The 15619-nt window shown below is 42.7% G+C and overlaps 4 protein-coding genes across 4 annotated transcripts; 2 read left to right on the top strand and 2 right to left on the bottom strand.

Annotated features, from left to right (window-relative positions):
• Window positions 1-2550: 2550 nt before the first annotated feature.
• On the bottom strand, window positions 2551-5029 carry rps25 (ribosomal protein S25). Its single transcript, XM_080888543.1, has 5 exons — window positions 4955-5029; window positions 4307-4396; window positions 4006-4189; window positions 2703-2801; window positions 2551-2618 (listed from the first exon to the last, which is right to left on the bottom strand). Exons 1-4 carry the CDS (start codon window positions 4955-4957, stop codon window positions 2707-2709), a joined length of 372 nt encoding a protein of 123 aa, XP_080744669.1. The 5' UTR covers window positions 4958-5029; the 3' UTR covers window positions 2551-2618; window positions 2703-2706.
• A 78-nt stretch (window positions 5030-5107) lies between these two features.
• On the top strand, window positions 5108-7132 carry trappc4 (trafficking protein particle complex subunit 4). Its single transcript, XM_080888542.1, has 5 exons — window positions 5108-5427; window positions 5678-5852; window positions 6365-6468; window positions 6698-6824; window positions 6915-7132. Exons 1-5 carry the CDS (start codon window positions 5253-5255, stop codon window positions 6991-6993), a joined length of 660 nt encoding a protein of 219 aa, XP_080744668.1. The 5' UTR covers window positions 5108-5252; the 3' UTR covers window positions 6994-7132.
• Window positions 7133-7364: 232 nt separating this feature from the next.
• slc37a4a (solute carrier family 37 member 4a) lies at window positions 7365-11132 on the bottom strand. Its single transcript, XM_080888541.1, has 9 exons — window positions 10977-11132; window positions 10157-10782; window positions 9813-10045; window positions 9337-9580; window positions 8815-8973; window positions 8649-8734; window positions 8234-8347; window positions 7988-8126; window positions 7365-7891 (listed from the first exon to the last, which is right to left on the bottom strand). The coding sequence occupies exons 2-9, from the start codon at window positions 10302-10304 to the stop codon at window positions 7725-7727; spliced, it is 1290 nt and encodes a 429-aa protein (XP_080744667.1). The 5' UTR covers window positions 10305-10782; window positions 10977-11132; the 3' UTR covers window positions 7365-7724.
• Window positions 11133-11943: 811 nt separating this feature from the next.
• cfap45 (cilia and flagella associated protein 45) lies at window positions 11944-15418 on the top strand. The gene is made up of 12 exons (XM_080888540.1): window positions 11944-12156; window positions 12267-12377; window positions 12554-12660; window positions 12843-12987; window positions 13070-13240; window positions 13337-13515; window positions 13689-13818; window positions 13905-14051; window positions 14154-14267; window positions 14370-14563; window positions 14637-14861; window positions 15215-15418. The coding sequence occupies exons 1-12, from the start codon at window positions 12154-12156 to the stop codon at window positions 15279-15281; spliced, it is 1593 nt and encodes a 530-aa protein (XP_080744666.1). The 5' UTR covers window positions 11944-12153; the 3' UTR covers window positions 15282-15418.
• Window positions 15419-15619: the final 201 nt, after the last annotated feature.

The following is a 15619-nucleotide window of genomic DNA, read 5'->3' as shown; positions in this document are numbered from 1 at the left end:
TTTAAAAGGTTACACCTGTGTTCTTCTCATATGACGTCTCAAACTTTGTTCCATAAACTGACCTACCTGCCAGTAAGCTTCCTACTTACCATGGATGAAGGTGTGAGTTGTTCCACATTAGCACGTGCTAAAAAAGCTTCCAGATGCATTGATGTGATCTGTGAACATCTTTCCTGAAGCTTCAGTCAGACCAGAATTCACCTGACAAAATGTTTCCACAGGCTGAGGCTGCAAACAGGTGTACAGGATGTAGGATGGGTAAGGTAAATATAATATGTTTGAAATTCAGGCATATTTAAGGAAGCCCCTGCATGAGTTTATCATGCCTACCAAAGCTTAAAAGCACATTATTTCTGGCTAGGTCAGGGATTAGCAACTTTTACTATCAAACGAGCCACTTTTAAACAATTTCTGACCAGTTATTTAAACCTAGGTAATGCAGGAGGCACAACCTGTTTAGTATAGCATGAAGAAGCTTGTTTCCGCCGCCATTTAAATAAAAATTTTCCCAAAAATCTCGGGTTATTATCTCGACGTTTCGATTTACTCGAACTCAATCTTATGGTAAGTGTTACGGTTAGGTTAAGTCTTAGCCTTACTAACTCGAAATGTTGGGAAAACAACTTTTTAAAAAAATGACATTTCGATTTTTTACTTCGATTTTTTTTTTTTTTAGATAATAAAAATAATTCGACCTTTTTTGGTCTTTTTTTTAGTGGGGGAAACAAGCTTGAATAACGAAGAGAAATTATACATAAAATTATTATTATTATTACTGTTGTTGTTGTCACAATTAAACAGTGACAGTTTATTACCATCAAAGCCCAACCAACGTACAGGATCGACTTAGCTGAGGCGAAGGGCCATATACATCTTGTCTGGGCATGCGCAAGCTAAGAAGCGGGGGCGGGACATATGACACGGTTATCCAATAGAAACAATTAATAATTATTCCTTGACTTAACACCTTCCTTAAAAAATGTAACATCACATATATTTTAAACTTCGGGGCACTTGAATTTAATTTAATGTGACTTTGAATGTGAAAGAATGGGGGCCCTTATGTAAACGCCATTTACAGCCCCTTTAACCTGTCCAGAGCATTCAATCAAGCCCAGTGCAGGCATATTTTTAAGCAAACAAAAATAGGAATTCACTGAGCTTGCACAGTAATTGTACGCAGCACAGTGGGGGGGGGGGGACGATTAAATCACTGATTACTGTCACTTTGATAAATTTAGAAAAAGTCAACACTGATTGCATGTCCTGAAATTATACTGGAATCAAAGGCTGTTTCACTACATAACCGAGAACACTATCAAAGTGTTGAGCAGCACACTTGATTATGAAAATGTTTCAGCCTTGCAAAACAAGTAAATGCTTTATTCTAGTTAATCAAGCTGCAAACCTCATAAATAGAAATGATGAGATTTCAGTTCGTTGGTGGAAAACTCCAGCTCCAACTCCAGGTGTTAAACAGACACTGTTTCATCATGTGTACTGAGAGGTGGCTGTTTGTGTTCTGAGCTCATGTTGGAGGACTGCATCTGTCAGTGGCGTTAAACCTGCAGCATGTTTTTGTGGCTGGTGCTGGAGGTGGTGCTGCGCAGTGACAAAGGAGCACCTGACAGCATCCATCACAGGACTCCTGCGCTATCTTATGCCCCAAGCAAACGGTGACAGTGAAGATAGCTTCTTCATTTCACTCCTATCAATATCTCATAACCTTTCGCTGCCGGTGGCTGGTAACAGACAAGCTGAAGACAAAGTGCAAATCTACCCGGCCAAATTAGAAATGATCCATCTAACACTGAAAACATGGGACAACTGAGTCAGAATGCCTCTTTAAATTTACTGGGTGACAAACTGAACGCACCACAGTAAATGGGGTGTGAAAGCACCTCAGCAGCAGCAGCTCTTGAATCTGTAAAATTCTCCCCTTGTGTGCAGTTTTGAACAGATATCTGGAAAGCTCTTAATCTCTCTACACTCCTAGATTAGAACAGCTTCATGCCGCTGCGTTATGTGAAACCAATTAGAAAAAATAACCTTATCAGAGTTTAAGAAGAAGACTGAGAATAATGTTGCCATAATAACCTGCTGCAGTGTTTATTCATTTATGATGCACCTCATGTTTGTTAACAGAACAGAATGAAACTAATTTATTGCCCCTAACTGATTTTAATCCACTTAACTCAACTTCAGGGAGGAGGCGGCAGATGTAAAAAAACAAAACCACACTTTGATGCAGAGGGACGAGTATTTGCACCTTATTATCAGGCACCAGGAAACAACTGCACAGACACAAAAGGTCTTAACGTTATTATAAGTATCACATAGATGAATAGTTACCAGTCACTATCCTCATCTTTTTACTCTTTGATTTAACCAATCTTAACATTTTTGCTTAAATTACATTTTTAAATCCAACATAATGCTTATCTGATATCCAGTGACCACTCGACCATAACATGAACACACTAGGAATTTTTATCCACTTCTTAGCTGGTTAAAGACAGACGAACAGTTAAAGCAAAACAAGTGCAAAGGTTTTGTCTTTACATATTTATTCCACCTTTCATTACAAACAGCCCATCACAGGAAACAAACAGGGGAACCTGCAAGAAACAAAGACTGCAGGTTAGTAAAATTGAAAACAAACAGTAATAAAATAGAGACGTGTAGAGATGCTGCTGTAGTACCTGATTATGCCTTCTCTGCTGCTGCCTCCTCATCTCCACCCTTGGTGTTACGTGTGTAAATCAGCTGTGCTCTGTGTTTGGACACCAGTTTGATCATGCCTGCAAGACAAAAACGGACCCAAGTTCTCCGTCAGCATTTTTTTTGTGTTTTTAATTTGCACCGTTATGTCAATTGTTGTGATACATTTGCCCTAGTCGGCCTGCACAGGGACGAACGTGATATACAGCAGGTAAAGCAGATATGTGCAACAGATCACTTCTCCCAGGTGTCCAAACACTGACAAGTAAATGTATTACAAGGCAGGGAAGGCAATCTAGCTACGATGCCAATGTAGCCATTATATCTCAAATCAGTTTGACAGCTAATTTTCAAATTAAATTAGGCATAAGGAACTAATACAGAATTTCTTCATGTGTCCCTCCTGCTGCATATGAAGCTTCACTGTATGGGACAAGAACAAATCTGCGTTCTTTAATCAGAAGCACAGTGCACAGCCTGCTGAAGGAAGGCTTTAATTCATAAAAAGAATGCTATACTGAGTCTAGATGACAATATCTCTGAAACACAATGAGTAACACCACACACACTTCAGTTAAACTACTGTAGGGAGGAAAAATAAATAAATCAAATGAATAAAGCATAATGCACCCGTTTGAAATATGTTCAGCATTTCACATCACATGAAACAGCAGACAGGCTGCAATATATCATTTGTTTCCATGTAGCATTTCGAACAGAAGTTGAAGGATGTCAAAAGAGGAGATAAGTAGTCACGCTGCATGCACATCACTGTCATTTAAAAACAAATGATGAACTCGCTGACAAACCACTCTGGCCTGGGTTCATACTGTGTAAGCATTTATAAACATTAGACACAGCCAGCGAGCAGTGCTGATGACTACGGGCATATTCATCGGCTGAGTTTAATGCTGCATCACAAAATAGCAGATGACAAGAGATGTTACAGTTTCCATTTTTTAAAGCTGGAGCAAGAACCATCTCCTGATCAGCCCTTAATGCAAAAGATGTACCATCGTGTAACTGAGTTTTCTCTGAAGTTGGAAATCACCCTGCCAAACTCTCAATCGACTTATTCAGGGCAGTAAATAAAATCCTTTGCTGGTAACATAAGCAAACACTGCTTTTTTGGCAGGGACTAAAATCTAATGCTTGGGAATGGTGCTGACCAACTGAGCAAAGCTCGCTACCATGACAGACGTGTGATTAACTTTGATGCCCTTCCTAGCGTCAAAGATCCAACACGGACCTTCAAGAGCTCTGAGCAGAGAAAGTGAAGTTCACCTTTGGCGAGCAGCTCCTGGAGGGCGTTCCTTGCCAGAGAGCCACGGATCTTCAGCCTCTCAGACACAACAGCGGGGGTGATGAGCTTGTAGTTGGGAACTTCTTTGTACAGCTTGTCGTAGGTCGCCTTGTCGAAGAGGACCAGGTTGTTGAGCTTATCCCTCACTTTTCCCTTGGACCACTTCTGCTCAGAAACAGACATGTTGTTTTAAAGACCGGGAAACCTCTAGCCTTAACATTTATTCAGCAGCCACATAATATAAAATACATCCAATATGGGCAAATATGAACAAAAACATACCTTCTTCTTGGCTTTGCCTCCAGACTTGTTGACTGGGTCCTTGTCCTTCTTGGACTTCCCAGCATCCTTCTTCTTATCCTGTTTAGGAGGCTGGAAAAAGACGACACCCGTTAAACTTTCACTCTGAAGCTACATGTTTAACATGTGCTGTAATGTACACAAGAGCAAGTTCGCATCGGTACTCCATTAATTTTTTAAAGGAAAAAAAAAAGGGAAATGAGCTAGGGGCTAATGCCGGAATCGGATGGTCGGCATGAGGAGGCCCTGTCCTCAAAACGTTTCTAATCTCGCAGTCTTCATTAATTTTTAACATTTGCACCCCTACAATACTTTAGTATTTGGTGTTTGTGTCATCTGTACACATGCTAGTATATTTAGCGGTCACATGAGGGACAACTTTATTAAAATCCTTTCTGTGAACACAGTGTAGTTGGAAGCATGGTGCGTTTAGCAAACTGCTACTATGCTAGCCATAAGCTAAATGCGTGAAATCTTAAGTATGGCTGCTTCATCCACACACTCTCGTCCCGGTGCGGGGAGGCGCAGTGCTATCAAAAAATGTCCCGAGGTACTACGACTCCTGAATGACTAACGATAAGCCGAAAAAAGTCTGATTTCTTTCAACAAACGTGTAATAACTGTCCTCACCATGTTTCCTCGTCAAGATGTCGGAGCGAAAGGAAGTTCGCCCGTGCAAGAGCCCCTTAGACAACCTGTTTTTGCGGAAGTGAGATTGGGGCATTATGGGAACTTGAGTTTTCTCATGTTTCGTCGCTTTTATTGACTTTATTTGACTTATGAGATTGGCAAACATTCTGACAGTCATTACAGCGGCAGGTTTGAGACCAAAAACTCATACAAGTAAAATCTAATTTATTCATTTGATTTTTAGCCACCCGTCGAGGTCATGTGACAGTCGCTGTCAGCTGGGCAGGACGTTGCAAAGATGGTGATATACAGTGTGTATGTGGTGAACAAGGCTGGAGGGTTAATTTATCAATATGATAACTATGTCCCGCGAGCAGAGGTGGAGAAAACATTCAGCTACCCTTTGGACTTGGTGCTGAAGCACCACGACGAGAAGGTGGTCGTATCGTTTGGACAGCGGGACGGAATCAGAGGTAATCTCACGGGCACATCGTTAGCTTATTTATTAGCTAGCTATATGGGCAATCTCTAACGAAACCTGTCTTATGCCCAAGCTAAAATACTGGCATGCAGTCTTTGTCGGTTTATTATCTATAGTATGCGCATTTGTATCGTTTTTTACAGTCCAAGTTAACTGAAATGTTCACTGTTCTTCATTTAAAAATACTGCGGTGTCACTAGCTTGACTGTATGACTGGACTGAAACCTCTTGTCATTCGTCAGTGGGCCATGCAGTGCTGTCCATCAATGGAGTTGATGTGATCGGGAAGAACACATCAGATGGGAAGGACATCCTTGAATACCTGAAAGATCCTTCAAACTATCCCGTGTCTATTCGCTTTGGACGAGCGCGCCTGAGCTCCAATGAGAAGCTGATGCTGGCGTCCATGTTCCACTCGTAAGTAATTTCGTGTGTGTGGATTAAACCCGAGCTGCACAGTGGACAGCGGGGCCAGGTGTTTACTAGTGTTATTTATGTGTTGTTGTTTTTTTGTTTTGTTTTTTCTGAATGGGAGCCAAAGGAAGTGAAAACTTACCTGAGTGATCAATACATTTTGTAGTATGTACTGTTGTTTGATTTTTTTCTACTCTACACAGGATCGAAAGTATACATACACTTATTAATATTTTATTTTATTATTAATATTTTCATAAGGACGCCTGGGCAAAGTGCAACTTGCAAACATTCATTTAACTAAATATTTGTTTAGGCCTTTGAGCCTTTTTTAACAAAATCCTAAATAAAATCAAACTTGTACACTTAATTCTTCAGTTCAACGAACTCATTAAAATCCAGAAATTACCACAACATTCACGCCCAGTAGCTAAACTTCAGACCAAAACTGTATGTACCCTCACTTTATGAATGAAGCTAAATAAACACACCTATTTTTGTGATCCCTCCCTCAGGTTGTTTGCAATAGGTTCACAGCTATCCCCTGAAGCTGGCAGTTCAGGGATCGAAATGTTAGAAACTGACGTCTTCAAACTTCACTGCTTCCAGACTCTCACAGGTCAGTGGTGCAATTAAGTGTCATTTTAGGTTAAAAATACCAAAGAAGTAATGTCTTAGTTGGCTGTAGATTTAAAAACCAAAGCACTTCCATATGTAACGATTTCATTTAATTTTAGCTGTGAACAGCATGCAACTCCAGTAATAAATCTTCCTGGTGTATACATTCCTTCCCAGCTTGTTGATAGTCACTATTATAAAATGAAATCTTTCTCATTTTGTTCTCTCAGGGATAAAGTTTATCGTGTTGGCGGACCCGCGACAGTCTGGAATCGATGCGTTGTTGAGGAAGATTTATGAGGTGTATTCAGATTTCGCCCTCAAGAACCCGTTCTATTCTCTGGAAATGCCAATCAGGTATTAAAGAGAATTAGGATTGCATTATCTTGAAATAATTTATTACTGTACCCACTGTTTAACACCCACACATTTACTCTTGCTTTTCAGGTGTGAGCTCTTTGATCAGAATCTGAAGAGTGCATTGGAGGTAGCAGAGAAAGCTGGCAACTTTGGAGCTGGATCTTAAATCAGAGCATTCACAGACTGAAAAGAAATAAGTGGACTCCTTTTTCTTGTCTTGGACCGTTTGTTTGTTTTTCCTCCCCACATTTGCTCATTAACACTTTGTAAATACATTGTTTTGTAAATAATTCAGAGATTAAAATCCATACTGTATTTAAATGTTCTGAATCCATTTTACTGAATCAGTGAGTGAAGACTTTGGAGCATGAAGTGTAAAATTGGAAAAATAACCCTAGAACACTAATGTGCAGTTTCTGTAACAGTATCGCTAACGGTGGGTATATTTTACTCAATATACTTCCCATCAAAGTACACTAAAGTGCAGTACATGGAAAATTGAAGGACTCTTATTATCCTGTACAATGTCTGATAAAATAAGGTATAATGGGGTACTCTGATCATGTTGAAAAAAAATAAAAAACAAATTCACAGGACTGGAATTTGCAAAAGTCACCTGATATTAGTGTTATAGGGTTAACTAAGAAAAAGTATCATTGACCTAAGATTGCTCATTTCAGTGTGTTGTAGCCTCCTATTTTGCACTCTTACTATTGCAGTCCTGCAGAGGCATTATCAGAAAAAACATTCTCTAGCAATTTGCAGTAATTTCTTCAAGTTCACGCACTATTTATACAACATGTTGAGAAGCGCCTTTGCACATTTCTATGAACTTTATTTCACATATGACTAATTAAAAACAAAGACGTAAAAATGACTGGCTCGCACAGAATGAGCTCAGTCCGCCTTCTTGGGCACGTGTCCCATCTTTGTTCGAATGTTGCGCAGGAGGAAGAATCCGATAGTAGTGACAAGGCAGGTGACCTCTGCTACCCAGAAGGCCTTTTCCCAGCCATGGTGCTTGGCAATGGTGCTGAATGGGAGTCCAGAAAGGAAGCCACCAACTACAATGGGAATTCACACGGATTATTTCAATGGAAGGAGCGCAACACACACAAAACCCAACTTTAGAATTTAACTTTCAATTAATGAAAACCTACTGTTTGCCATCAGGGCAACGATAGCATGTGATGTCCCGCAGTAGTTGGATGGAGCGCTCTCATTGGCTATAACTCCAAACAAAGCTATTGGTCCATATGAGGAGAAACCGAAGGCGGCGCCCAAGCCGAGTATCCACACCTTGATGTACAGAGAAGAGATAAAAAAAAAATAAAAAATGGGCTACTGAAGTCTGGCATTTGCTGTGCAGTGTGAACAAGTCACAGGAATTAATGTGTCTGTGTTACCTTTGAGCTGTCAGGAGTAACGGTGAGTCTGAACAGGTACATGGACACAAACATTCCTGCCATCATGCAAATCAGGATGAAGTGGCGGGGATTACCATAGAGCCTCATCCCTTGCTGCACACAAAGAAAATACTATGAGATGTTCCATTTCCTGGCTATAAGCTGAATAAAAAAAACACTGATTGCCCACTTAGGGGTGTGTTTCTATTGCTATTTATCCCTTTAACTTATGAAATGATGAAGAAAGTGCAGACAGGGAGAAAGCAATCTTAAACAGAAGACGATTTCCATAAAATAACATTGAAATATTCAAAGGTTAAAACCCTTTCTAGTCCAGTTCTCTCTATATTAAACAGGCTGTTATTGACCACAATCTTGGATCAAATAATGACTCATATTTAAAAAACAAACTCACTCTGGCCACAGCTTTGTCAGAGAGGTAACCTGCAGCCAGACTGCCCACCAGCCCGCCAGCCTCCAGGGCGCTCATGTATGAGCTACCTAAGAAAAGGAACACAGTGAGTTTAACTCTTTATTTCAAAGTAGACTCCCGAGGCGACTGCTCTTCCCCTCATCCGTACCCATGAGTGTAGACTGGCCCTTGTCCTGAATGAGAAACAGCTGGCCCCAGTCTGTGCAGGCGGTCTTCACCCCAAACACCACCAGGTAGGAGATGGACAGCAGCCACAGGTAGGGGGACAGGAGAAACTCAGACAGGGTGCTTTCATGGCTTGAGGATCCTGAAGAGGAAGCAGACAGAAGACCCTTTTTTGGATACCACGAGCACAGATGTGAGTGATGTGGTGATGGGAGCACTCCTCGGTTTTAAAAAGAAACATGCATCACATCCTGTGTTCACACTTTGCATGAGCTGCTTTCACGTGAGGGACACACTGAGTGCAGAGTCCACCGAGTTACTGATCTTTAGTCACAGCGCTCAAGGCCCATGCTGTTAGACAACAGACACACGTGCATGTGTGTGTGTTCAAATTTGTGTTATCAGAGCATTGTCTAAGTGTTAACAACATTCTGAGAAAAGCAGCGGTTCAAACCAGTTGAACCGCACCAGTTTCTGATTGTGCCTGACTAAGAGTCAGACTCACCACCTTTGCTCTTTTTGGTCGACACCTCTATGTTGGGCAGCCCCACATCCTTGGGCTCGTTCTTGATTACCAGCAGGCAAACAAATGAGGCAACGATGCAAATCATTCCAGAGGCGGACAGTATCGCCCTCCAGCTGTAACTCTGCGACAGCACAGTGGCAACGATGGGGCCCAAGCTGCCGGCCAGATTCATGCTGCAGGACAGAACCGCCCACCACGTCCCGAACTGAGAGGGCTCGAACCACTGATGGAGGAAAAGAGGGAAAAACATTAAGTCCAGACAGCCCTGGCAGGAAGTTCCTTGATATCCACATAGGATTTTTAAGACCGATCCCCACACTTGGTAGTTTAAAAGTCAGATATTCTTTTTTCTTTCAGACACACAAACAGTTACAGATTTCTGAGTCCTGTTTAAGACACTATGAAAATGCAGTTTAAAAATAAAATTATTTTATTGTCTTGGATTAGTCATATACCTTGCGCAGCACCCTGCCACAGGGAGGCCAGCCCAGGCCTTGGCCCAGACCGTTGAGAAACCAGAGGGCAGAGAAGACAGCAACAGTGGAGGACCAAGAGAAGATCACGTTGATGCCTCCCACCATGAACAGGCCAATGGAGAAGAGCCAGCGGGCGCTGATTTGGTCTGACAGGACACCGCTGATGAACTTACTAATAGCGTAGGCCAAAGATTGACTGCTGGTGATCATACCTGAGAAAAGAGGAGCGCTCATGCACTTGCTGCAAAATTGTTGTATAGGCACATCGGTGTTATCACATTTATAGAAGGTACACAGGGTTCAAGTTTACAGTACTGACATACCCAGATCGTCCTTATCCAGCTTGATCTCTTGCATTACAGAAGGCATCACGAAGGAGAACGTCTTTCTGTTGAAGTAGTACAATGTGTAGCCCACAAACATGGCCAGAAATATTGTACTTCTGTAGTATCCATAACCGGAGGCAGCCATGGTTGCAGCTCAGTCCTAAAACACTTGCAAAGCAGCTTCCAGAGGAGCTCCTGCCTTTTGCAACCTGTAGCAGTGAACTTTGCTTCAGGATCCACTGTACACAGGCAGCTGCTTACAAGCAAAGAAGTGTTTGCAATCAGCACCGGAGGTTAATGGTCAACTTCTACACCCTGAAGCTGATTGAATCATGGCGCCTACCCTGCGCTGCAGGCTGGCTTCAAGAGGGCCGGAGGAGGTGACCATCAGTTTGTGACACTATCCCCTGAGAGTGATCTTCTGTCCTTCAGGCAGAAGTCCTTCTGTTTTATCAAGTGTTATTTTCTTGTTGCTGTTTATCTATCTGATAATGCCATGACAGGAGTCCTCGGACTGACGCGTTTAATGATTTACTGAGGAGTCCAATAGCTGCTGTACACCAGGGGGAGGCTCCTATCCAAATGGAGGGGTGTGTGAGTGTGATCCTCATCAGCAAAAAGACCTGAGACACATTCATAAATTCAGGAGGGAGACCACGGTATTTGTGGCAGTGCATAAATCTTTTGTTGCACACGAGAGTTGTGGGTAATACAGTTCCATTGTGCACAACACATCAGACCAAAATCTTATATACTAAGATTTTGGTCTGATGTGTAAGTGTAATCTACAAAACCAAAGTCTTTAGTGTAAATATACCTGCAGAAACCTCGGTGTGTCCACTTCCGCTTTTCCGTGTATGCGTAAAATCTCGCAGATTAACTTTCCCTGAGTTTGGAGTGAGTTCTCTCTGAAGTTCTGCTCGTTCCGGGGCTGAAGGATTTTTTGTGCAAAATTTCCGCATCATGTGGGCCAACTAGCACCGCCCAGCCACGAAAGCCGCCGGTAGTGGTACGGAACAACACTGTGTCCGGACAATGCTCCATATAACTGTGGCAATGACTGTATGAAATTAAATAACACATAACGACATAAATTGTAATTTAAATCTAAGTAACTACGAGTATTTCCGCGGAATGAGCTAGCTTGTTAGCGCTGTTTTTAGTGTTAGCATTCCCCCCCCTGTATTCAAGTAAACACAAATATTTCTACAGTGTAGCATTTTACCAGCTGGCTGTGTGACTAAACTACTGTTTAATAAGCCAATAACATTGTTTGAGTAAGTTTTGTTACTTTGCAGCCATGTTGGTAACGCCGTTGGGCACTTATCTCGGGCAGATATTTTGAAACATTTGCAAAATTTACAGCACATTACAGCATACATATTTAGAAGCGCCAGTTAAATCTTAAAAACCTATTTGCTGCTTGGCGGCTTTGCCTGAAAATAAGGTTTTAAAAAGCGTCTTTTCCCGGGAAGTGTTTTTTTTTTTTAATATCCTAGCTCCCTCTTTGTACTAGAGCTGGGCAAATCGATTTTTGTTGTGTGAAAGTGTTGTGGAAAGTAGAAATCGAAGTGATTTAGCGTTCATTAAAATGTTGTCAGAAGTTTCAGATTGATGACGATTCATCTCAGATATCATGGCGATCTGCTCTCCCCTGATACGCTGCCTTTATAGGTTAGTCAGTATCGGTATCAGCAGTACTGGCCCCGTATTTACATGGTATCGGATCGAAACCAAATTTTGCACAGCACTACTTTGCGGTCACGTGAGGTCTGCCCTTCCTCCTGTTCCCATGGCAACGGGTAACCAAACATTTCAAAGTCGGTGTCCCGTGAGCTGGAGCCAATATAAGTAGTACGCTCATTTCTTTTTAAAACCACATTAATTATTTGAGCTAGCTGGAAGTTATCCAAGAGCAAAGTATAATATTTAGAGTTTAGTATTTTTTTTTAACAAATATAGTCTGTTTCACTGACCCACAGTAACCGAGAACTATGGTAAGTGTTAGGTTAAAAATAAAAAAGCTATTCTATGCTAAATCCCAGTGTTCAAATGCATGACCGTTATCTGCTGATAACTCCTGAGCGTTGTAATTACTGCCCCGCAGAGACTTGCCTCGAGCTCCACGTCATCCAGGGGCAAAATGTACCTCGGCCGGTACCGCACACTGGCTTCCGGCTCTCGGGTGGATGAAGATCTGTTTGAGAACCAGAAATCGGTGAGTGTGGGTCCTTGCACACTCAGCGGGAAATGGAGGGAAACACTCAACTCTTATTATTCACAATGATATCCCCAGATATCATCAGAAACTGCATGTAGCTGCAGTGAGAACAGAGGTCGTGGATGAGTTTGGGAGCTGATTACAGCTAAATCTCTGTGTGGATGTCATTGCAGTTTGACAAACGGGTAAAATCAGCAGGTGTAGCAAAGGATTGTTCATGGAAGAACCAGGAAGGAGAGACTCTTCAAATCATCACCAAAGACCTCATCCGAAATCTGCGGTAGGCCAGCATGAAACGAGCTCATTTGAATAAAACATGAAGAGAGTCTGTAAAGTGTGTGTGCTGCTCTGTGATAAACCTCTGCCTTATTTCATGTGATTCAGGCTAATCAGATTGCTATTGCTGATGTTAATACAGTATACCAAGTTTTTGAAACATTATACCACATGTCATCATGCCAGGATCCCCCAGAGAGATCCTTCAAGAGAGTCCGTCTTACTTCCACCAGCTGAGTTTAAGAGGCTCAACTCAACATCCTGGCTGCTCCTCAAGGAGGACAGAGAGGCCCTGAGGCAGGCTTACCAGAGGAAGAAAGAAGAGGAACTTGTAGGAAAGCTGACTGCAATTTTATAACAACAACAAAGAAGTCCACTGATTTAATTAGTATTTTTATGTACTTTTTATTCAGAAAGCTGCAGAGGAAAGGAAGCATAGGATCCATGAGGCAGACCTGTCCCGTAAGCAGAACCAGCCACTGACTGAGCTGGAGATTGAAGCCCGGGAACGTGCACAGCGCCTGGTGGAGCGGAGTAATGCTTTAAGGATGGAACAGGAAGATGAGATCAAACAGCTCAACCAGGTAGGAAGAAAGTGCAGATGTGTGGATGACCAACCTTTAAAAAATATAAACATACCAGTACACAATAATAAACCTGTGTTTGTGTGGTCGTCTCAGCTGATTTTAGGTGCTCAGTGCCAAGCAAACCGTGACTACCAGATCCAGGAGAAGAAGCAGATCCGGATGGAGTTGACAGAGGAGGAAAGGCGTCTGGACAACATGATGGAGGTGGAGCGCCGCAAGGCTCTGGAGACTCTGGACAAGATTGAAGAGCTACGCAGGCAGCAGAGAGTCAAGTAAATGGAGCCCTATCAGAAACACAATCACCCTCTATTCGCGGATTGATTTTTTTGCAATTAACGTCATTCTTCGTCTTCTTCTGTTTGGGAGATCGCAGAAATCCTAATAATGAGCAGCGGAGGTCAACTAGGAGCACTGTCAACACGTGTGTGTGTGCTTTATATTTCAGGGGAAGGCAGGAAATTTACGATCAGATCCAGAAACGCCTGGAGAACCGAGAATTGGAGGAAGGCAAGAAAGAGAAAGAGAGTCAGCAGACACGAGAGGACCAGGAGAGAATGAACCTGGAGGATCTCAAGGTGCACGCGGAGGCGGAGGACACATCCACACATGCAGTTAACGTACACCGCGCTCAGTTTCTGCTCTGACCCATGTCTTCCTCCAGGTGCTGGAGAAGAAGAGGATGGAGCAACAGCTTCTGCAGGAGGAGATCAAGTGCATCAACGCAGAGACCATGCGGGCAAAGGAGCGGAGGATAGAGGAGGAGAAGCTGGCTGACATGAGAGTGAAGGAGTATCTCCTAAAAAAGCAGGTCACAGCCCACTGTTCCTTGTGGACGAGCAAGCTACATCATGTGACACACACATTTGATTCTGACGTTGTTTTTAACGTTAGCAATTCATTAAACCTGCAGGAGCAGCAGGCAGAATGCGAAGCAGAGCAAAGACGAATCAAGAAGGAGAAAGAATTGGAGATTGCTCGTTTGAGGGCTCAGCAAGAAAAAGAAAAAGACTACAAGGCTGAGCAGGTCAGGATCTAACAGATGTGCAATATATGAAGATTTGAAACCTGGCAGAAGATTTACAGATGTTCTTAGCTACTTGTGCTTGTGTATGTGTTTGTCTGGAAGGATGAGCTCCGTGCTCGCAGGAACCAGGACGCTGCAGAGAGAGAGTGGAGGAGAAAAGAGAGGGAGCGGGCTGCAAAGAAAGCGCAGCTGGAGGCGACGCTGAGATCGGCTCACATGGAGCAGGTTCACTACAAAGAGCGCAATCTGTCAGTGGAGGCGAGTCGGGAGAAGGCAGAGTTTGAGAGGCTGCTAAAGTAAGAAAGTCCGTTCGAAACCGATTTTCAAATAATCTTAATACACTCCGTTAAAAGTGCTCTCTCCACGCAGAGTGCAGCAGGAAGAGATGGTCAAAGAGCAGGTGCAAAACGACAGGCAGCATCACAAAGTGCAGCAGCACGCGCAGGACATCCGCCAGCAGATGAAGGAACGCGAGATCTTAGCCACAGCTAAGCGCAAAGAGACCTTCAAGGAGGCCGAACGGTTGATGGAGGAAACTCGGCAGAGACGTCTGCGCCTCAATGAGCTCAAACAGAAGAAGCTCCAGGAGCTTAAGTAAGTGTGTGTGTGTGTGGGGGGGTTCACATAATGCAAAGTGTTTCCTCTTCATTCACCTCGCTGTGTGTTTGTAAACCACTCTGCATTTCTCCTATAGTGGCTCTTTCTCAAATAGTGTGTCTTCTCTTTCCCCTCACCCCCAGCGGGTTGCAGCACAGTTGCCCCTCCCTGAGTCTGGTTCTGCTGGAGGTTTCTTCCTGTTAAAATAAGAGTTTTTCCTCCCAAGTGCTTGATCATAGGGAGCTGTGTGATTGTAGGGTCTTTACCTAATAATGTAGAGCACCTTGAGGCTGTTGTTATGAATTACTGCCATACAAATACATTGAATTGTGCTTGTTAATCCACTACAGGGCTACAGGACTCTGTGAAAAGTACTGCAATCAGGTGGAAAGAAAGGTTCAGACCTTGACGGGCTGATCACCTGACCACTGGATTCAAACGACAACACGTGAGAAGTTCTCATCTGGTCCCGCCATTGTATTTACAGTCTAATTTAACGTGTTTCAATGTGGGTTAAAATGTAAAGGAATGTAACAATAAAGACTAATAGTTTACTAGTATGGAAAACACTGGCATTCATGTATTTGAGCTGTTAACTCTATAAATAGATTCAGCAACCATTAGAATAGCTTCTGGGTTTTTCCAAGTCTTCAAATCTCCTAACTTCTGAGGCACACCCAGTTATTCGTCACTATAAGCAGGCCCCAAATATGACAGAACCCTCTCACTTCAGAAAAGAGCCTCAAGGGTTTTCT

The sequence above is a fragment of the Rhamphochromis sp. 'chilingali' genome (assembly GCF_963969265.1).
Source record: "Rhamphochromis sp. 'chilingali' genome assembly, chromosome: 8".
NCBI classification, from domain to species: Eukaryota; Metazoa; Chordata; class Actinopteri; order Cichliformes; family Cichlidae; genus Rhamphochromis; species Rhamphochromis sp. 'chilingali'.
Note: the sequence above shows the minus strand (reverse complement) of the source record. Positions and strands in the feature narration are given on the sequence as shown.